Raw genomic sequence first — 26,827 nt, forward strand, 5'->3', positions numbered from 1 at the left:
CTTTTGATCATTAAAAAATTTATTCAAATCCTCTAATTATTAAAAATGCTACAATTACACTATAAAAAAAGTAATTTTCGAATTGGAGATACTAAAAAATGTAAAATTAAATAACAATCTTATGTAACGAAAGAACATACTTGTTAGTTATGATAATTAATGAGAATTTTCTTCTATGATCTTATATCTATAAGATGTGTAAAATCAGTTGTTTCATGATGCATGTGATTCACTATAATTGTTTGATGACAAGTTATGGTCTTGATCAATCTTTTTATATGATACATACCCATACTTTGTAGCTAATGAGAAAAAAATTAATGGGACTTAATAATTTCTCCTATTTAACATCCAAACACATTACATATATTGATTCCAAAAACAGCTTTAGCTCCCTAGAAAAAATGAACATTATAAATATAGTAAAATCTCATTTTTAAGCTTTCAAGATACAACCACACATTTTTCTAAGAATATATTCCGTTAAACTCCAATAACTCTAAACCAATTAAGAGCGATAAAACTGAATACGCAATGTTGGACCGAGAAATACGTATTTTAAAACCTTGTAGATCTAGCTAGCTAATTACAGAATCCTTATACTTTTATTATTTTTTGGATAAGTGAAAATTTTATTGAATTGAAAACTTATACGTACTATCACAGTATCATCACCTAATTAAGCACATATAAGGCATATGCCTAATTAATAAGGTGATATAAATAAACGTTAACATCCATTACCAACAAGGCATAAGCAGCTAGCGTGCATGTATACGCAAAAAACAGAACATAAAGGCGGCAACCCTTACCATAAACATGCATAATAATAATCCTTACACACTTGTATATCAATATATAGTACTATAATAACTGCAACACACATGCATTCTCCTCCTCCAATAATATATATTAATTAATTCATATATATATATATATATATCAAATGAAAAAGATGGAGACCCAGTTGGGTGAGAAGGTGATGCTGCATGCATATCTTAAGGGTAACCGTCGACCTCAATTGTTCGCTCAGGCTGTACCCAGCGTCCATCTGAGCTCCTCTTCAAGCCCTTGTTTTCATCTTGCCACCAGTTTGGTGGAACCAAGTAACTTTCTTTCAGGAAATCACCTCCCTTGTTCACCAGAGCATGATCCCTATCACTCGCTAGCATGAATTCCCCCCGCTCTCCATGGTATCTGCATGCATGAGGTGTAGGTGTAGCCAAGCCAAAAATTAATTAATTTCATGCCTAATTAGTAATTGAAAACTCCACTAATATATATATATATATATTATTAGCTACGTTACGTATTAAATTATAGGTTATGAATTAAAAAAAAATTTAAATATGTTTTTTACTTCTATAAGTTTATATTTTATTTTTTCAATTTTAGTCCCTTTAAGGTATTTTATTTTTATTTTTTGTCTCTATACATTTATATTTTTTTAATTTTGATCTTTATAAGCACAAACTTAAAGAAACTATAAATAAAAAAATTAAAATCTTAAATGGATTAAAATTGAAAAATCACAAACTTACAAAGACTAAAAATATACACACAAAAAAAAACTTACAGGGATCAAAATTGAAAAAATATCAACTTATAACTTGCAAGGACTAAAATAAAAATATAAATTTATAAGGACCAAAAATAAAAAATATTAACTTACAAGAACCAAAAGCATATTTAAGTCATTAAAAAAGTAAATACATTCTCTTTGTTATAATAACTAGAGAAGAAGATTAACATACATTAATTAATAAGGTAGAAAATAATTAAGTAGAAAGAGAGAGATGATGAGTCCAATAGTTTTAATGATAATTTTGAAAAAATAATAATAATTACTATCAAATTTAATATTATTAACTAAATTAATAAATTTTCTTGAATAATGTGAATTTGTTAAAATAATCTTATATTCAGTGACAAATGTAGTGAGCATCTTCAATAGAAGATATCATTTTGAGATGTTATCTACTTTGTGATGAACCTATAATATGATATGACTTTCAAGATCTCTTCTATTTTTAACTTCAATAATAAATCTCATCTTGAGATTTTAAACTACTTGTTGTATGTCCTACCAGAATAGATCAATTTTATGGAGAGGGAGAGAGTATAAAATCATCTTTTGTTCCTAAATGGGTTTAGATTTTGACATTTCTTCTACAACAATGGGATTTTTATGTGAAAATGAAACATCATACTCTAATAATAAATCTTAACAAAATCAGGATTTAAGATTGAGATCTTCTTGCAAGATCATTTATTGGAGATACTCTTTAATACTTCTTGACTTACTTATAAACAAAAATAATTATTTTTACAAATTATGAAAGTTAGTTGAAACTATTTAATTTTATAAATTTGAAGTAAAAAATAAGATCATTTTTAAAATGTGTTTCATTGAAATTTTATATTAAGAATAAAATAAAGTTCTTATATAAAAAATAAAATTAAATGAAGAGAGTTTTAAGAATAATATTATTAAATATGATGAGATTAATTAAATATATTTATATTTAAGTTAAAAATATAAGGAGATTTTTTAGTTATACATGGGTTGAGAATGGAGTAACCAAGAAACAAATGAAACTAACCCGTCGAGCAAATGCAGAAGAACCTCCAAGTTATGGGCACAATTATTATCGGGTTTCAGAAACGGCGATTTGTTGTTGTCCAACTTGAGTTCCTCTCCAACATGGCAGTATGAAAAAGGAGGCAACCAAGGAGACAACCAGGGCACCCAATCATTCTCGTTGATCACCCTCAACACCTTTACCCCAAGCCTATTCAACCTGTTCTTGAAAGACTTGTTCCCAACCGCGGGACCAGAAAATGACATCACCGAAACTGGCACACCCCTGTCCAACCCCTTTTCGACAATATCATAAGCGCTCAAAATCGCCAAAGCACTCCCCAGACTATGCCCCGTCACCGTAATGCTCACTTCCTCCTCACTATACATGTCCATCAACCGCTTCACCTCCCTTAGAACGTGATCTCTCGCCGAGTGCTGGCAGTATTCTGATGTCTCATCTTTACCCGTGTACATATCTAAGAACCCATTGTCGACCTTAACCCCATCATCGTGGCACGGGATGCCCTTGGATGATACAGGTGTGAGGCTAGTCTTGAAGTCCTCCACCCACTCCAGGTGTGTGGCCGTCCCCCGCCATGCAATCACGATGTCTCTTCTCCCGAGGCGGCGACTCGTGGCGTCGTCCGAAACTGCCACATATCCGCCCCAGTTCACCTTGCTCCACGCCGTTGGCCACTTCGAGTGAATCAACCACTTTAGGAGGAAGTCGGTGTTGGCCGTGAGGTGGATGTAGCGCGTCACCTTGTACCCGTGGTGGGTCATGCCCAGGGAGGAGAAGAACTTCTCCTCCTCGAACCTGCACGAGAGTAGTGATAAACATACCCTAGTTTTAGATGGAAATACGAGATATAGAAAAAAATAATAAAAGTAAGAATAAGTTACTCGTGTTTTCCTGGATTTCAAGAAAATTATACATGTTTTTGTTTTTGTATTTAGAACTTACACAAACTTTTTAAATATTATATAAACATTTGATGATAACAAATTATTTATATTAATAATTTTGATTAAAAGATACTTTAATATATTTAGAGTATCCAAATCAAAACTTATTCATCAAATTATTTATATTAATAATTTTGATTAAAAGATACTTTAATATATTTCGAGTATCCAAATCAAAACTTATTATTTTACATTTTTTTTAATCAAGATTATCAACTCACTTTATTTATTTTTATCAAATACTTATACAACATTTAAAAAATTTGTGTAAATTTTAAAAATAAACAAAGAGTGTATAATTTTTTTAAACCTCAATAAAAATATATATAATTTTCTTAAATTTTATATTTTATGAGAGATATATGTAACTTATTATAACTCTTTACTTATGAAATCATAAACTCTATCATAGTCATATTTTTCTCTCCCCTTAGATATTGGATAACTTGTTAGATATCAATCAAATATTTTAAAAAAATCTAATTGATATGATAACAAATAGAGTAGTGATATATGAACTCCTAATTTTAACCACCTCATTTTTTTTTCATCTCTCTTTCCATCACACTATAAACTACTTTTTTTTTTCTCTCTCTCTCACTAGAATACTATTGTGTGGGGTTATCAAACATTTGCCTAACAGATGAAGAAAAAATGAAATAGAAGAGACATAATATGTATGTTTAGCTTTGTTGAAATTGTTACAAATTTCTAGAATATTCTTAAATATAATATGTATGAATATGGTAGAATAATCTAGAACTATAGTGTATATGAATATGGTAGAACAATCTAGAACTATAATGTATATGAATATGGTAGAACAATCTAGAACTATAAGTGTATGTATAAGATAGAAGAATCTAAAACTATCATGATACTAATCTATCATGAAAACTCTAGAAAGACCTAAAGTAATGTAGAAACGTTTACCACCATTGAGAGGTTGGTGACTTGAGCCTATAAATAGGCAATTGGTATGTTGTAATTGATAAATCCAAGAAATCAATGATATAGCCTTCTTTCTAAAACAATTCTCTAAAACTATCAACTATCAACTATCATCTAATCAACTACCAACAGTGGCATCAGAGCTACGTTCGGTCATACATTGGGCGTAGTTATATTACCTACCTACCATTCCAAAATCCTCCCAACTACTTCAAAAATTTCCTTTGTACTATTAACCCACTCTAATAATATTTTTTCTAAGCTATGGATAACACTGTTCAATCGTCAACTATTTCTGTTCCTATCTTCAATGGTGAAAATTATGATTTCTGGCGTGTTAAAATGGAAACATATTTTTCATCTCAAGATTTATGGGACATAGTAGAAGAAGGCTTCACCATTCCCGCAGATACTTCAGCTCTTAATGCATCTCAAGAAAAAGAGTTGAAGAAAAATAAACAGAAAAATTCAAAGGCGTTGTTCACCTTGCAACAAGCGGTGACTGATCCAATTTTCCCAAGAATCATGGGAGCTAAGACTGCCAAAGAAGCGTGGAACACATTGCAGGAGGAGTTTCAAGGAAGTGTTAAGGTACGTGCCGTTAAACTTCAATCTCTAAGAAGAGATTTTGAACTATTGAAGATGAAGGAGTCCGAGACAGTTAAAGATTACTATTCTAAAGTTAAAGGAATAGTTAATCAAATGAGAGCTTTTGGGGAAGATATTCTTGACAAGAAAATTGTTGAGAAAATTCTAATTACTATGCCCCAAAAGTTTGACCCAATCGTGACAACGATTGAGGAAACCAAAGATCTGTCCACTCTATCAGAGACAAAACTTATGGGCTCTCTTGAAGCATATGAGCAAAGACTGTATAGGCATAAAGAAGATACAATTGAAAATGTCTTCCAGTCGAAGTTTAAATTTTAGCCCCAAAACAAAGAAAATGGAGGAAAGAAAAATTATGGAGAAACTTCTAGAAGAAGAGAAGGTTCTAGGAATTTCCTTAAGAACAAAACAGATAAAAATCCTCCATGCAATATATGCAAAAGGCAAGGCCACGCAGAGAAAAATTGTTGGTTTCGTAATATGCCACAATGCAACCATTGCAAGAAGTTCGGGCACGTAGAGAAAAATTGTCGCAACAAAAATAGGCATCAAGCTAATATCGCAGAGGAGCATGATCAAGAACAATGTATGTTCTACGCCACTCAAGACTCAATAAAAGAAAAGGGAGGAAACTGGTACTTGGATAGTGGATGTAGCAATCACATGGCCAAGGATGAGACTATTTTCAAAAGTATTGATGAGTCTGTCAAAGTCAAAGTTCGACTGGGAAATGGAAGTGTGGTTAAATCAAAAGGCAAAGGCACTGTCATGGTGGAGACAGATAAAGGTACGCGACTCATCCATGATGTCTTACTAGTTCCCAGCCTAAAAGAAAATCTTCTAAGCATTGGCCAAATGATGGAGAGAGGCTACACACTTCACTTTGAAGGAGGTGTATGCAAAATCTTAGACAACAAAAATAAAAGGTCTGAGATAGCCCAAGTAAAGATGAATAAGAGCAATAGAAGCTTCCCTCTAAATTTAAAATATGCAACAAACATTGCCATGAAGGTACAAGTTGATTATTCATGGCTATGGCATCGAAGATTTGGCCACTTCAACTCACATGCCTTGAAGTTGTTACATGAGAAGAACATGATGAGAGATCTTCCAAGCACAAAGGAGAACAATGAAGTGTGTGAAGGATATCTTCTTGGTAAGCAACACCGATTTCCTTTCTCAACAAGCGGAGCATGGAGAGCGAAAGATCTATTGGAGCTGATACATACAGACGTTTATGGACCAATGAGGACGCCATCACATGGGAACAATAGGTACTTCATACTCTTCATTGATGACTTCTCTAGAATGACATGGGTATATTTTCTAAAAGAAAAATCAGAAGTCTTTGGAGTATTCAAAGAGTTCAAGGCCCTTGTTGAAAATCAAAGTGGAAAATGGATAAAAGTACTAAGAAGTGATCGTGGCAAAGAGTACACCTCTCGCGAGTTTGAAAGATTTTGTGAGGATGAAGGCATTGAGCAATAACTTACAGTCGCATATTCTCCTCAACAAAATGGAGTGTTCGAGAGAAAGAATCGCACAGTTATGGAGATGGCTAGATCGATGCTCAAGGAGAAGGGACTACCTAACACATTCTGGGCTGAAGCAGTCTACACTGCTGTTTACATACTCAACAGATGTCCAACTAAGTCTGTAAAAGACAAGACTCCAATTGAAGCTTGGAACGGGAAGAAGCCATCAGCAAAGCACCTAAGGGTCTTTGGATCTATATGCTACATTCATATTCCAGACGTGAAGAGGCACAAGCTTGAAGACAAGATTATACGAGGTATCTTCCTTGGGTATAGCAATATCTCTAAGGGCTACCGTGTCTACAACTTGCAAACTAAGAAACTCGTCATCAGTCGAGATGTTGAAGTTGATGAATATGCTTCATAGAATTGGGATGAAGAAAAAGTGGAGAAGAACGTTCTTATACCCGCTCAACTACCTCAAGAAGAAGATGAGGAAGAAGACCCAGGTGAACCACTTCCACCTCCACCACAACAACAAGATCAAGAACTATCATCACCAGAGTCTACTCCAAGACGAGTAAGATCTTTGGTGGACATATATGAAACCTGTAACTTGGCCATACTTGAACTTGGAAGCTTTGAAGAAGCGTCAAAGCAGGAAGTATGGGTCAAGGCAATGGAAGAAGAGATACAGATGATCAAGAAAAGCAACACATGGGAGTTAGTAAATCATCCCCATGGAAAAGATATCATTGGGGTTAAGTGGGTCTATAAGACAAAGCTCAACCCTGATGGCACCATACAGAAACACAAAGCGAGGCTTGTAGCTAAGGGTTACTCACAGCAACCCGGAATTGACTACAATGAGACATTTGCACCAGTAGCTCGTCTTGATACCATAAGAGCTCTAATAGCTCTTGCGTCACAAAAAGGATGGAGTATCCATCAACTAGATGTCAAATTCGCCTTCCTTAACGGCGTACTTGAAGAAGAGATCTATGTGGAGCAGCCACAAGGATTCGTGTCTGAAGGCAAAGAAAACAAAGTGTTAAAACTAAGAAAAGCACTGTACGGTTTGAAGCAAACACCTCGAGCATGGTATAGCAGAATCGATCAATATTTCATGGATCGTGGATTCAGGAGGAGCAAGAGTGAGCCTACACTTTACATCAAGTCTCAAGGGCAGTACACTCTTTTACTCTCTCTATATGTAGATGATCTTATCTACACGGGAAACAATACTAAGATGATGATGGAGTTTAAAGAAGACATGATGAATACCTTTGAGATAACCGACCTTGGTTTGATGAGTTACTTCCTCGGCATAGAGGTAAGTCAGAGAAATAAAGGGATATTCATCTCGCAAAAGAAATACACAGAAGGCTTACTTAAAAAATTCAAGATGTATGGTTGCAAACCTGTTGCTACTCCACTCATAACAAATGAGAAACTACAGAAGAATGATGGAGCACCAGAAGCTGATGCATCCAAATACCGAAGTCTAATTGGAAGCCTCCTATATTTGACAGCTACACGGCCTGACATAATGTATGCTACAAGTCTTCTATCAAGATTCATGCAAAGCCCAAGTCAAATACACTTTGGAGCAGGAAAAAGAATTTTGAGGTATCTACAAGGAACAAAAGAGTTCGGTATATGGTATACTACCGAAACCAACTCATAATTACTTGGCTACACCGACAGTGATTGGGCAGGTTCGGCAGATGACATGAAGAGTACATCTGGCTATGCTTTCTCACTAGGATCGGGAATGTTCTCTTGGGCGTCGAAGAAGCAAGCTACAGTAGCACAATCAATAGCAGAAGCAGAGTACGTGGCAGCTGCTAAAGCAACGAGTCAAACTATATGGCTTCGTAGGATACTTGAAGACATGGGAGAAAAACAAGATAAGCCTACTAAAATCAACTGCGACAACAAATCAGCAATTGCAATGGCGAAGAATCCAGTTCATCACAACAGAACAAAACACATAGCAATCAAGTATCACTTTATCAGAGAAGCTAAAACAACTAAAGAGATCAAACTCGACTACTGCAAAACAGAAGATCAAATTGCAGACATATTCACGAAGGCTTTGTCGAGACCAAGATTTGAAGAATTACGAGCTATGCTCGAAGTCACAGAAATTTGCATCAAGGAGGAGTGTTGAAATTGCTACAAATTTCTAGAATATTCTTAAATATAATATGTATGAATATGGTAGAATAATCTAGAACTATAGTGTATATGAATATGGTAGAACAATCTAGAACTATAATGTATATGAATATGGTAGAACAATCTAGAACTATAAATGTATGTATAAGATAGAAGAATCTAGAACTATCATGATACTAATCTATCATGAAAACTCTAGAAAGACCTAAAGTAATGTAGAAACGTTCACCACCATTGAGAGGTTGGTGACTTGAGCCTATAAATAGGCAATTGGTATGTTGTAATTGATAAATCCAAGAAATCAATGATATAGCCTTCTTTCTAAAATAATTCTCTTAAACTATCATCTAATCAACTACCAACAAGCTTTATTGAACCTGCATGTGCCGCAGAACCTAGAGAATGGCTCGTAGTCGAAGGCGTCGTAGCAGGCCTGCGCCAGCTCGCCGTAGCGGATCACCTCCGACCTCAAAAGAGGGTCCATGGGGTCTAGAAGCCCTTCCCAGTTCTTCTCACCGTGGATTTGGCGCCACATTTCTGAGAGATCTTTCTGATGCAGCGTTGCATGTTCATGTTCATGTTCTTGTACTTCTATCATGAGGTCGTCGACCAGGGGTGAGTGGTTATCGCGTGTAACAACTTTTATTGACTTTTGGTTTCGCTTCAGAGGTGGTGATTTTGCTGTTAGGAAGTTGTGGAAGCTTAATCCTCCCAAGCTAGCTTCGTAGCTTATTTTGGAAGAGGGAATAATGAGCATGCTTGAGAATGAAGCAGCCATAATGTCGTCGATAGTATAACAATGTATTGGATATATTATAACTTAATTAAAAATGAAGTCTCGTAGGTATATATATATATATACTCCATAATAAAGACGACCTTACGTAATTGGTAGTTGCATGCAAGAAAATGGAGTATATAGCAAGCAAGCATAGCAATATTCATACATAACACGTGCACAAAAGAATAAAAGAAAAAAAGGTTGTGAAAAGATGTATACCATCCACCAAATTATGAGCAGAGACAGCATCAGCATGCCAGCTCCACCCCCAACGTGTCACAAAAAGGTGCATACCATCCACCAAATTAACGAGTGGGTTCTGGAAAACTATTAAATTTGAAGATGATGGATAAACAGCTTGATGGAAGGCCAAATTTTAAACTATAGCCAGGCACACATACTTTCAATGTAAATTAATGTGCATGCAAAATGGCTCAACGTGGCAAATATGTAATAAAATAGGAAAAGTATCGTCACATGTTCTCAGCTATGAAGTTGCATATTATATTGATTCCTAACTTCTTATGTATATTTTTGTCACATGTCTTCAGAGTTTCATTTTGTAGTAAGTAACCGTTAGAAATGGTATCGAGTACATTTCTGATCTGAAAAATTTATTCCCTTCGAAAATGTACTAATTTGATGATATTCAATGTCTTCAACATTATTTCTTGTAGATAGATTTTGATGAAGACATTACTTTAGGACTTTCACCTTTGCACCTCTGATCTTCTTAAAATACTCCTTCAAACCTCCAAAAAAAGTTAGACTTAACATTTTTTTACAAATTTATTTTTGATGTTCCTCGAAATCAGATTCTACCAAATTTACTTAATTAATGTCACCGACAGGTGTATGCTATCCATCACACGGGTGGAAGAATTAGAGTAATGTTACTCCATGGAACTATTAAATTTGAAGGTAATGGATAAACGGTTTGATGGAAGGCCAACTTTTAAACTATACAATGACTATGACAAGAAGATTACATTGCAATAGTTTGAAACAGATGGAGAGAACACAAAAGAACGCTTAACAAGATATCAATTAGCGTATTTTAATAAAAATCAATTATTTTTGTTTAACAATCAAAAGAACGCTTAACAAGAACTCATGAGAATAACTTACAACTTATATGAAAGAATTTAACTATATTCTTGTTTGATTATGAAATTAACTTATATATATAATTACTTATATAATAAATATTTATTCATCAAACACTTCACTAACTTATTTTCTCAAACAACCTTAATTAGTCAGTTACTTTGTCTAATACCAAATAAATAGAGAGTAGACATGTGATCCACCAAGGATGATACCAATAAGTATTCTAATTTGTTTTAAAGAATAAAAGTCAAGGCAAAGTAAAAAAGACTTAAATAATATTTTATTTCCTTACTTTAGTTCTTTATTTTTTTTAATCTTATAAATGTATTTTCAGATTTTTTGTAAGAATTAGTTTGACATCATGAACGCTTTGAACAAAATGAGAATTTAAAAATATGTAAAGTTGACAAAAAAATATAATGATCCTTTTTAACGATGTAACAAGTTGATGAAATGTTAATATCACTATTATAATTATGTAATCATTTACCGTTATTATTTAATAAAAAAACTAAGTAAAACAAATTTTTTAAAGAATTTAAATTGAAACAAAACACTAATAAAAATGCCATTAAATTAAATTAAATATATGTATATGGGAGGGAATCCATGCCCGTGAAATGCGAAGGCATTGGAGAAAAACACTAATAAAAATGACTATTATAACTTTATCCAGTCACATGATTATTTTGGTCAGGATCCATGCAGCCATGCACAAATTATGTTTCACTGATAAATTAATCCAGGTCTTAGTAGCAGCTTAATTTGCCCTGGCAAGCTCTATAGATTTCTCTCCGTCCAATAACTGTAAACACACATGTACTCTCCTTCTTCGATATTAATTCATATATCAGATGAAGCCAGACCCAGTAGGGTGAGATGGTGATGCATGTCTTCAGGGTGATCTTCAAGCTTTGGTCGCTCAGGTTGCATCCAGCGTCCATCAATATTGCTTCTGATCATGCCCGTGTTTGCATCTTGCCTCCAGTTTGGTGGAATCAAGTAATGGTCTTTCAGGAAATCACATCCCTTGTTCACCAGAGCAGGATCCCTACCACTCTCTAGCACGAACCTTTCACCCTTTCCATGGTATCTAATATTATTAAGCATCATCAAGCAAATTATGAAGGCCTAGGTAAAGTACTTGAATAATGAAATCCCATGCATGGCACCAGTTAATAATTTATGATGCATTGCATGTCCCATTCTTATCTTCTACATATCTATTGTACTGTACCATTATATCTATTATATTATCTATGAACACAAGATGATGACGCATGCGTGACTAATTAATTAAAAATTAAAAATATTGAGTCCTTATAATAATTAACTATCTATCCCTTTCCATCCACGAAATGGCCATCTTTTTATAAGTGTAACTAGCATTATAGTATTAGGTTGTTCATATATCATGATGAGTTGCATGCTTAAAATAATCAATGCATACTACTATCTACCCCTTTCTCGCCTAATAGTGACAGAAGTTACAACTAATTAATAGTATATTATTATTTAATCTTCTTGAAAACATGCGGGCTACTTTTATATCAAACTTTACGAGCTATTTATTGAGTTTGAGTTGGATTGATCCGATTGCCAACTATACTCATCAGTCACCAGGGACTTCCTGGCCTTCCCAAGGACAACTTCTTGCAAGTACCATTGCATGTGGACCCGACAACAAAAGTTTTGAATAGGAATAATGCAATTTTTTTTTATTTCTTACAAAATGTAATCCAGTTTGATTTAAATGTAATATATTTCAACCAATATAATATTGTCAGTTTGTCAACAAACATGTTTAATTAGAAAATATTAGTAGTTCGAATTCTCACCAATATAACACGGCTTATAATATATATATATATATATATATATATATATATATATATATATGACTCACATGATCTGATGAATGATGATCTCCCAATCAATATAGGAACTTAAATTAGGGGCAATAATTACCAACACCATATGCATGCCCAGAAATTAATAATCCATTGATAGTATTATCGTTATTTATGACTTCTACATCGGTTATTTATTTTGAACTGATGTTGAAAGTACCGACATTGATAGTATTATCGTTAACATCGGTTTTTTAAAAACCGATGTTAACGTAAAATTACCAACATCGATTATATAAATAACCGATGTTGCTAATATGAATTACACTCAAAAAATGTATATTAATGTTGAATGTTAACATCGGTTTTTACAAAAAATCGATGTTAACGAATGTGTTACTGTTGAAAGTTAACATCGGTTTTATGAAAAAACCGATGTTAACATTCAACATTAATATACGATGTTAACGTAAAATTACCAACATCGATTATATAAATAACCGATGTTGCTAATATGAATTACACCCAAAAAATGTATATTAATGTTGAATGTTAACATCGGTTTTTACAAAAAATCGATGTTAACGAATGTGTTACTGTTGAAAGTTAATATCGGTTTTCTGTAAAAAAACTGATGTTAACGAATGTGTTACTATTGACACAAAAAAAGCGTGCCAACTCTCCCGCGCGATTCTTATATTTGCCTTGGCACATCCTCCATTATCCCATTCTATGGATCATCCTCCCATCCCCGCCGCTCTCCCACCCGCTCACGGAAGAGACGCCGCTGATGCCGCCAAGTGTGGCAAGAAGCGCGGCAGTTACAACTGCGGCCGCTGCGGCCTCCCGAAGAAGGGCCACAACTGCACGGTCAATTGAAAAATCATGTTAACATTTTACATTATTAAATAGATTAATAGGAATAGTTTTTTTATTTATTGTCTTATTTATTCTATTAAGTGCCAATATCTTCCCTAAGCTCACTTTCACTTAAAATGTCTCTCCTCAAACATTATAATTTCAGTTGCATGCTTAATTATCTTTGAATAATTCTGTGTTGATTCCACATGCTAATTTCTGTATTTATAAAAGGTTGGAAACTTTTGAACTCTGGTGGATTTTGCACATGCTTCTTATTTGGTGCAGTTTCCTAAAGGGTTGCGTATTCATAAAATATTTGGTTAAATTTCTCCTTTGCAACCGTCTTCTTATTTATATACATAGAACAGAAAGAGATAAAAACATAGTGAATATATTTATGAACTGCAATTTCACTGCAGAACATAGGCCTGGAGTCTGTTGGAGTGAAACTAGCTAAAGATGGAGCTATAGAGGTAGTTTAAGCTTATCACTGGTTCTATTTAATATATATTCATATGATCTTTGTCTCACTTATACTTCCTAAAACTCTTCTTCAACCCAGGTTGATGAATACTCTCAAACATCAGTTTCTTCAATTTGGGCAGTTGGAGATGTTACAAACAGGATAAATCTCACCCCAGTTGCTTTGATGGAGGGAGAAGCATTAGTAAAAACGCTGTTTCAGGATAACCCAAAAAACCTGATTATAGGTATTATATACATAATGCCGAGCAAAAAAAAATATATATATATACATAATGCATCATGCTGAACTAAAGTTTATTTTTAACTTTTTATTTTGCATTAAGCTGGAGTACAGACGGGTTTCTTAAACAAATATAATTGATTATCAATTTGTAAAAGAACTGATAGGGGGAAAAAGTTATCCTGTGACAATAAGGATTGCTTATTAGGTTTTGTATAATGATACTGGGATCCATATAGGATTGCACCCAGTATTCAATAATACAGAAACTGTTGAAAAAGTGTCAAACTGTGTTGCTAGTAAATCATCTCTTTAATCATTTGTTAGTGCATATATTTATGTTCTACCTTTCTGTTTCCCCAACGTTAACAATCACTCATATTCCGGAACATGCCCATGAAATTTGATGGAACTCATCGTAGCTTCTCTGCTGTGTTTTAGTAATTCATAGCCTCCCAACTGATTCTGTTATATTCCTTATTATCTAGAGCTGTTCCTTCTGCTGTATTTTCTCAACCACCAATTGGACAAGTTGGTCTTACTGAGGAACAGGTGAGAGAATTATGCAGTGTCCGGTTCTAATGCTTTCGAATGGTCTTCTGAATATTTTAATGAATTGTACAGATGAATGTTTTGCTAACATTTTGGTGATTTGCACAGGCCGTACAACAATATGGAGATATTGACATCTTCACTGCAAATTTTAGGCCGCTGAAAGCTACTCTCTCTGGGCTTCCAGACCGGGTTTTTATGAAATTAGTAGTCTGTGCAAAAACAAATGAAGTTCTAGGTTTGCATATGTGTGGAGAAGATGCTCCTGAAATTGTGCAAATTTTTGTACTATTATTCTTTGATGACAAGTTATAGTCTTGATCAATCTTTTTATATGATACATACTCATACTTTGTAGTTAATGAGAAAAAAATTAATGGGACTTAATAATTTCTCCTATTTAACATCTAAACACATTACAGATTCCAAAAACAGCTTTAGCTCCCTAGAAAAAATGAACATTATAAATATAGTGAAATCTCATTTTTAAGCTTTCAAGATACAACCACACATTTTTCTAAGAATATATTCAGTTAAACTCCAATAACTCTAAACCAATTAAGAGCGATAAAACTGAATACGCAATCTTGGGCCGAGAAATACGTATTTTAAAACCTTGTAGATCTAGCTAGCTAATTACAGAATCCTTATACTTTTATTATTTTTTGGATAAGTGAAAATTTTATTGAATTGAAAACTTATACGTACTATCACAGTATCATCACCTAATTAAGCACATATAAGGCATATGCCTAATTAATAAGGTGATATAAATAAACGTTAACATCCATTACCAACAAGGCATAAGCAGCTAGCGTGCATGTATACGCAAAAAACAGAACATAAAGGCGGCAACCCTTACCATAAACATGCATAATAATAATCCTTACACACTTGTATATCAATATATAGTACTATAATAACTGCAACACACATGCATTCTCCTCCTCCAATAATATATATTAATTAATTCATATATATATATATATATATCAAATGAAAAAGATGGAGACCCAGTTGGGTGAGAAGGTGATGCTGCATGCATATCTTAAGGGTAACCGTCGACCTCAATTGTTCGCTCAGGCTGTACCCAGCGTCCATCTGAGCTCCTCTTCAAGCCCTTGTTTTCATCTTGCCACCAGTTTGGTGGAACCAAGTAACTTTCTTTCAGGAAATCACCTCCCTTGTTCACCAGAGCATGATCCCTATCACTCGCTAGCATGAATTCCCCCCGCTCTCCATGGTATCTGCATGCATGAGGTGTAGGTGTAGCCAAGCCAAAAATTAATTAATTTCATGCCTAATTAGTAATTGAAAACTCCACTAATATATATATATATATATATATATATATATATATATATATATATATATATATATATATATATATATATTATTAGCTACGTTACGTATTAAATTATAGGTTATGAATTAAAAAAAAATTTAAATATGTTTTTTACTTCTATAAGTTTATATTTTATTTTTTCAATTTTAGTCCCTTTAAGGTATTTTATTTTTATTTTTTGTCTCTATACATTTATATTTTTTTAATTTTGATCTTTATAAGCACAAACTTAAAGAAACTATAAATAAAAAAATTAAAATCTTAAATGGATTAAAATTGAAAAATCACAAACTTACAAAGACTAAAAATATACACACAAAAAAAAACTTACAGGGATCAAAATTGAAAAAATATCAACTTATAACTTGCAAGGACTAAAATAAAAATATAAATTTATAAGGACCAAAAATAAAAAATATTAACTTACAAGAACCAAAAGCATATTTAAGTCATTAAAAAAGTAAATACATTCTCTTTGTTATAATAACTAGAGAAGAAGATTAACATACATTAATTAATAAGGTAGAAAATAATTAAGTAGAAAGAGAGAGATGATGAGTCCAATAGTTTTAATGATAATTTTGAAAAAATAATAATAATTACTATCAAATTTAATATTATTAACTAAATTAATAAATTTTCTTGAATAATGTGAATTTGTTAAAATAATCTTATATTCAGTGACAAATGTAGTGAGCATCTTCAATAGAAGATATCATTTTGAGATGTTATCTACTTTGTGATGAACCTATAATATGATATGACTTTCAAGATCTCTTCTATTTTTAACTTCAATAATAAATCTCATCTTGAGATTTTAAACTACTTGTTGTATGTCCTACCAGAATAGATCAATTTTATGGAGAGGGAGAGAGTATAAAATCATCTTTTGTTCCTAAATGGGTTTAGATTTTGACATTTCTTCTACAACAATGGGATTTTTATGTGAAAATGAAACATCATACTCTAATAATAAATCTTAACAAAATCAGGATTTAAGATTGAGATCTTCTTGCAAGATCATTTATTGGAGATACTCTTTAATACTTCTTGACTTACTTATAAACAAAAATAATTATTTTTACAAATTATGAAAGTTAGTTGAAACTATTTAATTTTATAAATTTGAAGTAAAAAATAAGATCATTTTTAAAATGTGTTTCATTGAAATTTTATATTAAGAATAAAATAAAGTTCTTATATAAAAAATAAAATTAAATGAAGAGAGTTTTAAGAATAATATTATTAAATATGATGAGATTAATTAAATATATTTATATTTAAGTTAAAAATATAAGGAGATTTTTTAGTTATACATGGGTTGAGAATGGAGTAACCAAGAAACAAATGAAACTAACCCGTCGAGCAAATGCAGAAGAACCTCCAAGTTATGGGCACAATTATTATCGGGTTTCAGAAACGGCGATTTGTTGTTGTCCAACTTGAGTTCCTCTCCAACATGGCAGTATGAAAAAGGAGGCAACCAAGGAGACAACCAGGGCACCCAATCATTCTCGTTGATCACCCTCAACACCTTTACCCCAAGCCTATTCAACCTGTTCTTGAAAGACTTGTTCCCAACCGCGGGACCAGAAAATGACATCACCGAAACTGGCACACCCCTGTCCAACCCCTTTTCGACAATATCATAAGCGCTCAAAATCGCCAAAGCACTCCCCAGACTATGCCCCGTCACCGTAATGCTCACTTCCTCCTCACTATACATGTCCATCAACCGCTTCACCTCCCTTAGAACGTGATCTCTCGCCGAGTGCTGGCAGTATTCTGATGTCTCATCTTTACCCGTGTACATATCTAAGAACCCATTGTCGACCTTAACCCCATCATCGTGGCACGGGATGCCCTTGGATGATACAGGTGTGAGGCTAGTCTTGAAGTCCTCCACCCACTCCAGGTGTGTGGCCGTCCCCCGCCATGCAATCACGATGTCTCTTCTCCCGAGGCGGCGACTCGTGGCGTCGTCCGAAACTGCCACATATCCGCCCCAGTTCACCTTGCTCCACGCCGTTGGCCACTTCGAGTGAATCAACCACTTTAGGAGGAAGTCGGTGTTGGCCGTGAGGTGGATGTAGCGCGTCACCTTGTACCCGTGGTGGGTCATGCCCAGGGAGGAGAAGAACTTCTCCTCCTCGAACCTGCACGAGAGTAGTGATAAACATACCCTAGTTTTAGATGGAAATACGAGATATAGAAAAAAATAATAAAAGTAAGAATAAGTTACTCGTGTTTTCCTGGATTTCAAGAAAATTATACATGTTTTTGTTTTTGTATTTAGAACTTACACAAACTTTTTAAATATTATATAAACATTTGATGATAACAAATTATTTATATTAATAATTTTGATTAAAAGATACTTTAATATATTTAGAGTATCCAAATCAAAACTTATTCATCAAATTATTTATATTAATAATTTTGATTAAAAGATACTTTAATATATTTCGAGTATCCAAATCAAAACTTATTATTTTACATTTTTTTTAATCAAGATTATCAACTCACTTTATTTATTTTTATCAAATACTTATACAACATTTAAAAAATTTGTGTAAATTTTAAAAATAAACAAAGAGTGTATAATTTTTTTAAACCTCAATAAAAATATATATAATTTTCTTAAATTTTATATTTTATGAGAGATATATGTAACTTATTATAACTCTTTACTTATGAAATCATAAACTCTATCATAGTCATATTTTTCTCTCCCCTTAGATATTGGATAACTTGTTAGATATCAATCAAATATTTTAAAAAAATCTAATTGATATGATAACAAATAGAGTAGTGATATATGAACTCCTAATTTTAACCACCTCATTTTTTTTTCATCTCTCTTTCCATCACACTATAAACTACTTTTTTTTTTCTCTCTCTCTCACTAGAATACTATTGTGTGGGGTTATCAAACATTTGCCTAACAGATGAAGAAAAAATGAAATAGAAGAGACATAATATGTATGTTTAGCTTTGTTGAAATTGTTACAAATTTCTAGAATATTCTTAAATATAATATGTATGAATATGGTAGAATAATCTAGAACTATAGTGTATATGAATATGGTAGAACAATCTAGAACTATAATGTATATGAATATGGTAGAACAATCTAGAACTATAAGTGTATGTATAAGATAGAAGAATCTAAAACTATCATGATACTAATCTATCATGAAAACTCTAGAAAGACCTAAAGTAATGTAGAAACGTTTACCACCATTGAGAGGTTGGTGACTTGAGCCTATAAATAGGCAATTGGTATGTTGTAATTGATAAATCCAAGAAATCAATGATATAGCCTTCTTTCTAAAACAATTCTCTAAAACTATCAACTATCAACTATCATCTAATCAACTACCAACAGTGGCATCAGAGCTACGTTCGGTCATACATTGGGCGTAGTTATATTACCTACCTACCATTCCAAAATCCTCCCAACTACTTCAAAAATTTCCTTTGTACTATTAACCCACTCTAATAATATTTTTTCTAAGCTATGGATAACACTGTTCAATCGTCAACTATTTCTGTTCCTATCTTCAATGGTGAAAATTATGATTTCTGGCGTGTTAAAATGGAAACATATTTTTCATCTCAAGATTTATGGGACATAGTAGAAGAAGGCTTCACCATTCCCGCAGATACTTCAGCTCTTAATGCATCTCAAGAAAAAGAGTTGAAGAAAAATAAACAGAAAAATTCAAAGGCGTTGTTCACCTTGCAACAAGCGGTGACTGATCCAATTTTCCCAAGAATCATGGGAGCTAAGACTGCCAAAGAAGCGTGGAACACATTGCAGGAGGAGTTTCAAGGAAGTGTTAAGGTACGTGCCGTTAAACTTCAATCTCTAAGAAGAGATTTTGAACTATTGAAGATGAAGGAGTCCGAGACAGTTAAAGATTACTATTCTAAAGTTAAAGGAATAGTTAATCAAATGAGAGCTTTTGGGGAAGATATTCTTGACAAGAAAATTGTTGAGAAAATTCTAATTACTATGCCCCAAAAGTTTGACCCAATCGTGACAACGATTGAGGAAACCAAAGATCTGTCCACTCTATCAGAGACAAAACTTATGGGCTCTCTTGAAGCATATGAGCAAAGACTGTATAGGCATAAAGAAGATACAATTGAAAATGTCTTCCAGTCGAAGTTTAAATTTTAGCCCCAAAACAAAGAAAATGGAGGAAAGAAAAATTATGGAGAAACTTCTAGAAGAAGAGAAGGTTCTAGGAATTTCCTTAAGAACAAAACAGATAAAAATCCTCCATGCAATATATGCAAAAGGCAAGGCCACGCAGAGAAAAATTGTTGGTTTCGTAATATGCCACAATGCAACCATTGCAAGAAGTTCGGGCACGTAGAGAAAAATTGTCGCAACAAAAATAGGCATCAAGCTAATATCGCAGAGGAGCATGATCAAGAACAATGTATGTTCTACGCCACTCAAGACTCAATAAAAGAAAAGGGAGGAAACTGGTACTTGGATAGTGGATGTAGCAATCACATGGCCAAGGATGAGACTATTTTCAAAAGTATTGATGAGTCTGTCAAAGTCAAAGTTCGACTGGGAAATGGAAGTGTGGTTAAATCAAAAGGCAAAGGCACTGTCATGGTGGAGACAGATAAAGGTACGCGACTCATCCATGATGTCTTACTAGTTCCCAGCCTAAAAGAAAATCTTCTAAGCATTGGCCAAATGATGGAGAGAGGCTACACACTTCACTTTGAAGGAGGTGTATGCAAAATCTTAGACAACAAAAATAAAAGGTCTGAGATAGCCCAAGTAAAGATGAATAAGAGCAATAGAAGCTTCCCTCTAAATTTAAAATATGCAACAAACATTGCCATGAAGGTACAAGTTGATTATTCATGGCTATGGCATCGAAGATTTGGCCACTTCAACTCACATGCCTTGAAGTTGTTACATGAGAAGAACATGATGAGAGATCTTCCAAGCACAAAGGAGAACAATGAAGTGTGTGAAGGATATCTTCTTGGTAAGCAACACCGATTTCCTTTCTCAACAAGCGGAGCATGGAGAGCGAAAGATCTATTGGAGCTGATACATACAGACGTTTATGGACCAATGAGGACGCCATCACATGGGAACAATAGGTACTTCATACTCTTCATTGATGACTTCTCTAGAATGACATGGGTATATTTTCTAAAAGAAAAATCAGAAGTCTTTGGAGTATTCAAAGAGTTCAAGGCCCTTGTTGAAAATCAAAGTGGAAAATGGATAAAAGTACTAAGAAGTGATCGTGGCAAAGAGTACACCTCTCGCGAGTTTGAAAGATTTTGTGAGGATGAAGGCATTGAGCAATAACTTACAGTCGCATATTCTCCTCAACAAAATGGAGTGTTCGAGAGAAAGAATCGCACAGTTATGGAGATGGCTAGATCGATGCTCAAGGAGAAGGGACTACCTAACACATTCTGGGCTGAAGCAGTCTACACTGCTGTTTACATACTCAACAGATGTCCAACTAAGTCTGTAAAAGACAAGACTCCAATTGAAGCTTGGAACGGGAAGAAGCCATCAGCAAAGCACCTAAGGGTCTTTGGATCTATATGCTACATTCATATTCCAGACGTGAAGAGGCACAAGCTTGAAGACAAGATTATACGAGGTATCTTCCTTGGGTATAGCAATATCTCTAAGGGCTACCGTGTCTACAACTTGCAAACTAAGAAACTCGTCATCAGTCGAGATGTTGAAGTTGATGAATATGCTTCATAGAATTGGGATGAAGAAAAAGTGGAGAAGAACGTTCTTATACCCGCTCAACTACCTCAAGAAGAAGATGAGGAAGAAGACCCAGGTGAACCACTTCCACCTCCACCACAACAACAAGATCAAGAACTATCATCACCAGAGTCTACTCCAAGACGAGTAAGATCTTTGGTGGACATATATGAAACCTGTAACTTGGCCATACTTGAACCTGGAAGCTTTGAAGAAGCGTCAAAGCAGGAAGTATGGGTCAAGGCAATGGAAGAAGAGATACAGATGATCAAGAAAAGCAACACATGGGAGTTAGTAAATCATCCCCATGGAAAAGATATCATTGGGGTTAAGTGGGTCTATAAGACAAAGCTCAACCCTGATGGCACCATACAGAAACACAAAGCGAGGCTTGTAGCTAAGGGTTACTCACAGCAACCCGGAATTGACTACAATGAGACATTTGCACCAGTAGCTCGTCTTGATACCATAAGAGCTCTAATAGCTCTTGCGTCACAAAAAGGATGGAGTATCCATCAACTAGATGTCAAATTCGCCTTCCTTAACGGCGTACTTGAAGAAGAGATCTATGTGGAGCAGCCACAAGGATTCGTGTCTGAAGGCAAAGAAAACAAAGTGTTAAAACTAAGAAAAGCACTGTACGGTTTGAAGCAAACACCTCGAGCATGGTATAGCAGAATCGATCAATATTTCATGGATCGTGGATTCAGGAGGAGCAAGAGTGAGCCTACACTTTACATCAAGTCTCAAGGGCAGTACACTCTTTTACTCTCTCTATATGTAGATGATCTTATCTACACGGGAAACAATACTAAGATGATGATGGAGTTTAAAGAAGACATGATGAATACCTTTGAGATAACCGACCTTGGTTTGATGAGTTACTTCCTCGGCATAGAGGTAAGTCAGAGAAATAAAGGGATATTCATCTCGCAAAAGAAATACACAGAAGGCTTACTTAAAAAATTCAAGATGTATGGTTGCAAACCTGTTGCTACTCCACTCATAACAAATGAGAAACTACAGAAGAATGATGGAGCACCAGAAGCTGATGCATCCAAATACCGAAGTCTAATTGGAAGCCTCCTATATTTGACAGCTACACGGCCTGACATAATGTATGCTACAAGTCTTCTATCAAGATTCATGCAAAGCCCAAGTCAAATACACTTTGGAGCAGGAAAAAGAATTTTGAGGTATCTACAAGGAACAAAAGAGTTCGGTATATGGTATACTACCGAAACCAACTCATAATTACTTGGCTACACCGACAGTGATTGGGCAGGTTCGGCAGATGACATGAAGAGTACATCTGGCTATGCTTTCTCACTAGGATCGGGAATGTTCTCTTGGGCGTCGAAGAAGCAAGCTACAGTAGCACAATCAATAGCAGAAGCAGAGTACGTGGCAGCTGCTAAAGCAACGAGTCAAACTATATGGCTTCGTAGGATACTTGAAGACATGGGAGAAAAACAAGATAAGCCTACTAAAATCAACTGCGACAACAAATCAGCAATTGCAATGGCGAAGAATCCAGTTCATCACAACAGAACAAAACACATAGCAATCAAGTATCACTTTATCAGAGAAGCTAAAACAACTAAAGAGATCAAACTCGACTACTGCAAAACAGAAGATCAAATTGCAGACATATTCACGAAGGCTTTGTCGAGACCAAGATTTGAAGAATTACGAGCTATGCTCGAAGTCACAGAAATTTGCATCAAGGAGGAGTGTTGAAATTGCTACAAATTTCTAGAATATTCTTAAATATAATATGTATGAATATGGTAGAATAATCTAGAACTATAGTGTATATGAATATGGTAGAACAATCTAGAACTATAATGTATATGAATATGGTAGAACAATCTAGAACTATAAATGTATGTATAAGATAGAAGAATCTAGAACTATCATGATACTAATCTATCATGAAAACTCTAGAAAGACCTAAAGTAATGTAGAAACGTTCACCACCATTGAGAGGTTGGTGACTTGAGCCTATAAATAGGCAATTGGTATGTTGTAATTGATAAATCCAAGAAATCAATGATATAGCCTTCTTTCTAAAATAATTCTCTTAAACTATCATCTAATCAACTACCAACAAGCTTTATTGAACCTGCATGTGCCGCAGAACCTAGAGAATGGCTCGTAGTCGAAGGCGTCGTAGCAGGCCTGCGCCAGCTCGCCGTAGCGGATCACCTCCGACCTCAAAAGAGGGTCCATGGGGTCTAGAAGCCCTTCCCAGTTCTTCTCACCGTGGATTTGGCGCCACATTTCTGAGAGATCTTTCTGATGCAGCGTTGCATGTTCATGTTCATGTTCTTGTACTTCTATCATGAGGTCGTCGACCAGGGGTGAGTGGTTATCGCGTGTAACAACTTTTATTGACTTTTGGTTTCGCTTCAGAGGTGGTGATTTTGCTGTTAGGAAGTTGTGGAAGCTTAATCCTCCCAAGCTAGCTTCGTAGCTTATTTTGGAAGAGGGAATAATGAGCATGCTTGAGAATGAAGCAGCCATAATGTCGTCGATAGTATAACAATGTATTGGATATATTATAACTTAATTAAAAATGAAGTCTCGTAGGTATATATATATATATACTCCATAATAAAGACGACCTTACGTAATTGGTAGTTGCATGCAAGAAAATGGAGTATATAGCAAGCAAGCATAGCAATATTCATACATAACACGTGCACAAAAGAATAAAAGAAAAAAAGGTTGTGAAAAGATGTATACCATCCACCAAATTATGAGCAGAGACAGCATCAGCATGCCAGCTCCACCCCCAACGTGTCACAAAAAGGTGCATACCATCCACCAAATTAACGAGTGGGTTCTGGAAAACTATTAAATTTGAAGATGATGGATAAACAGCTTGATGGAAGGCCAAATTTTAAACTATAGCCAGGCACACATACTTTCAATGTAAATTAATGTGCATGCAAAATGGCTCAACGTGGCAAATATGTAATAAAATAGGAAAAGTATCGTCACATGTTCTCAGCTATGAAGTTGCATATTATATTGATTCCTAACTTCTTATGTATATTTTTGTCACATGTCTTCAGAGTTTCATTTTGTAGTAAGTAACCGTTAGAAATGGTATCGAGTACATTTCTGATCTGAAAAATTTATTCCCTTCGAAAATGTACTAATTTGATGATATTCAATGTCTTCAACATTATTTCTTGTAGATAGATTTTGATGAAGACATTACTTTAGGACTTTCACCTTTGCACCTCTGATCTTCTTAAAATACTCCTTCAAACCTCCAAAAAAAGTTAGACTTAACATTTTTTTACAAATTTATTTTTGATGTTCCTCGAAATCAGATTCTACCAAATTTACTTAATTAATGTCACCGACAGGTGTATGCTATCCATCACACGGGTGGAAGAATTAGAGTAATGTTACTCCATGGAACTATTAAATTTGAAGGTAATGGATAAACGGTTTGATGGAAGGCCAACTTTTAAACTATACAATGACTATGACAAGAAGATTACATTGCAATAGTTTGAAACAGATGGAGAGAACACAAAAGAACGCTTAACAAGATATCAATTAGCGTATTTTAATAAAAATCAATTATTTTTGTTTAACAATCAAAAGAACGCTTAACAAGAACTCATGAGAATAACTTACAACTTATATGAAAGAATTTAACTATATTCTTGTTTGATTATGAAATTAACTTATATATATAATTACTTATATAATAAATATTTATTCATCAAACACTTCACTAACTTATTTTCTCAAACAACCTTAATTAGTCAGTTACTTTGTCTAATACCAAATAAATAGAGAGTAGACATGTGATCCACCAAGGATGATACCAATAAGTATTCTAATTTGTTTTAAAGAATAAAAGTCAAGGCAAAGTAAAAAAGACTTAAATAATATTTTATTTCCTTACTTTAGTTCTTTATTTTTTTAATCTTATAAATGTATTTTCAGATTTTTTGTAAGAATTAGTTTGACATCATGAACGCTTTGAACAAAATGAGAATTTAAAAATATGTAAAGTTGACAAAAAAATATAATGATCCTTTTTAACGATGTAACAAGTTGATGAAATGTTAATATCACTATTATAATTATGTAATCATTTACCGTTATTATTTAATAAAAAAACTAAGTAAAACAAATTTTTTAAAGAATTTAAATTGAAACAAAACACTAATAAAAATGCCATTAAATTAAATTAAATATATGTATATGGGAGGGAATCCATGCCCGTGAAATGCGAAGGTATTGGAGAAAAACACTAATAAAAATGACTATTATAACTTTATCCAGTCACATGATTATTTTGGTCAGGATCCATGCAGCCATGCACAAATTATGTTTCACTGATAAATTAATCCAGGTCTTAGTAGCAGCTTAATTTGCCCTGGCAAGCTCTATAGATTTCTCTCCGTCCAATAACTGTAAACACACATGTACTCTCCTTCTTCGATATTAATTCATATATCAGATGAAGCCAGACCCAGTAGGGTGAGATGGTGATGCATGTCTTCAGGGTGATCTTCAAGCTTTGGTCGCTCAGGTTGCATCCAGCGTCCATCAATATTGCTTCTGATCATGCCCGTGTTTGCATCTTGCCTCCAGTTTGGTGGAATCAAGTAATGGTCTTTCAGGAAATCACATCCCTTGTTCACCAGAGCAGGATCCCTACCACTCTCTAGCACGAACCTTTCACCCTTTCCATGGTATCTAATATTATTAAGCATCATCAAGCAAATTATGAAGGCCTAGGTAAAGTACTTGAATAATGAAATCCCATGCATGGCACCAGTTAATAATTTATGATGCATTGCATGTCCCATTCTTATCTTCTACATATCTATTGTACTGTACCATTATATCTATTATATTATCTATGAACACAAGATGATGACGCATGCGTGACTAATTAATTAAAAATTAAAAATATTGAGTCCTTATAATAATTAACTATCTATCCCTTTCCATCCACGAAATGGCCATCTTTTTATAAGTGTAACTAGCATTATAGTATTAGGTTGTTCATATATCATGATGAGTTGCATGCTTAAAATAATCAATG

At 34.1% G+C, this 26,827-nt stretch overlaps 2 protein-coding genes and 1 pseudogene across 2 annotated transcripts; 1 reads left to right on the forward strand and 2 right to left on the reverse strand.

The window, feature by feature from the left end:
• Positions 1-690: 690 nt before the first annotated feature.
• Positions 691-9,586, reverse strand: LOC114389540 (phospholipase A1-Igamma1, chloroplastic-like). Its single transcript, XM_028350236.1, has 3 exons — positions 9,144-9,586; positions 2,604-3,401; positions 691-1,197 (listed from the first exon to the last, which is right to left on the reverse strand). Exons 1-3 carry the CDS (start codon positions 9,542-9,544, stop codon positions 999-1,001), a joined length of 1,398 nt encoding a protein of 465 aa, XP_028206037.1. The 5' UTR covers positions 9,545-9,586; the 3' UTR covers positions 691-998.
• Positions 9,587-13,239: 3,653 nt separating this feature from the next.
• Positions 13,240-14,959, forward strand: LOC114373060 (annotated as a pseudogene).
• A 407-nt stretch (positions 14,960-15,366) lies between these two features.
• Positions 15,367-24,312, reverse strand: LOC114389549 (phospholipase A1-Igamma1, chloroplastic-like). Its single transcript, XM_028350248.1, has 3 exons — positions 23,870-24,312; positions 17,330-18,127; positions 15,367-15,873 (listed from the first exon to the last, which is right to left on the reverse strand). Exons 1-3 carry the CDS (start codon positions 24,268-24,270, stop codon positions 15,675-15,677), a joined length of 1,398 nt encoding a protein of 465 aa, XP_028206049.1. The 5' UTR covers positions 24,271-24,312; the 3' UTR covers positions 15,367-15,674.
• Between the last annotated feature and the right edge of the window lie 2,515 nt (positions 24,313-26,827).

Source organism: Glycine soja, chromosome 2 (genome assembly GCF_004193775.1).
Source record: "Glycine soja cultivar W05 chromosome 2, ASM419377v2, whole genome shotgun sequence".
Taxonomy (NCBI): Eukaryota; Viridiplantae; Streptophyta; class Magnoliopsida; order Fabales; family Fabaceae; genus Glycine; species Glycine soja.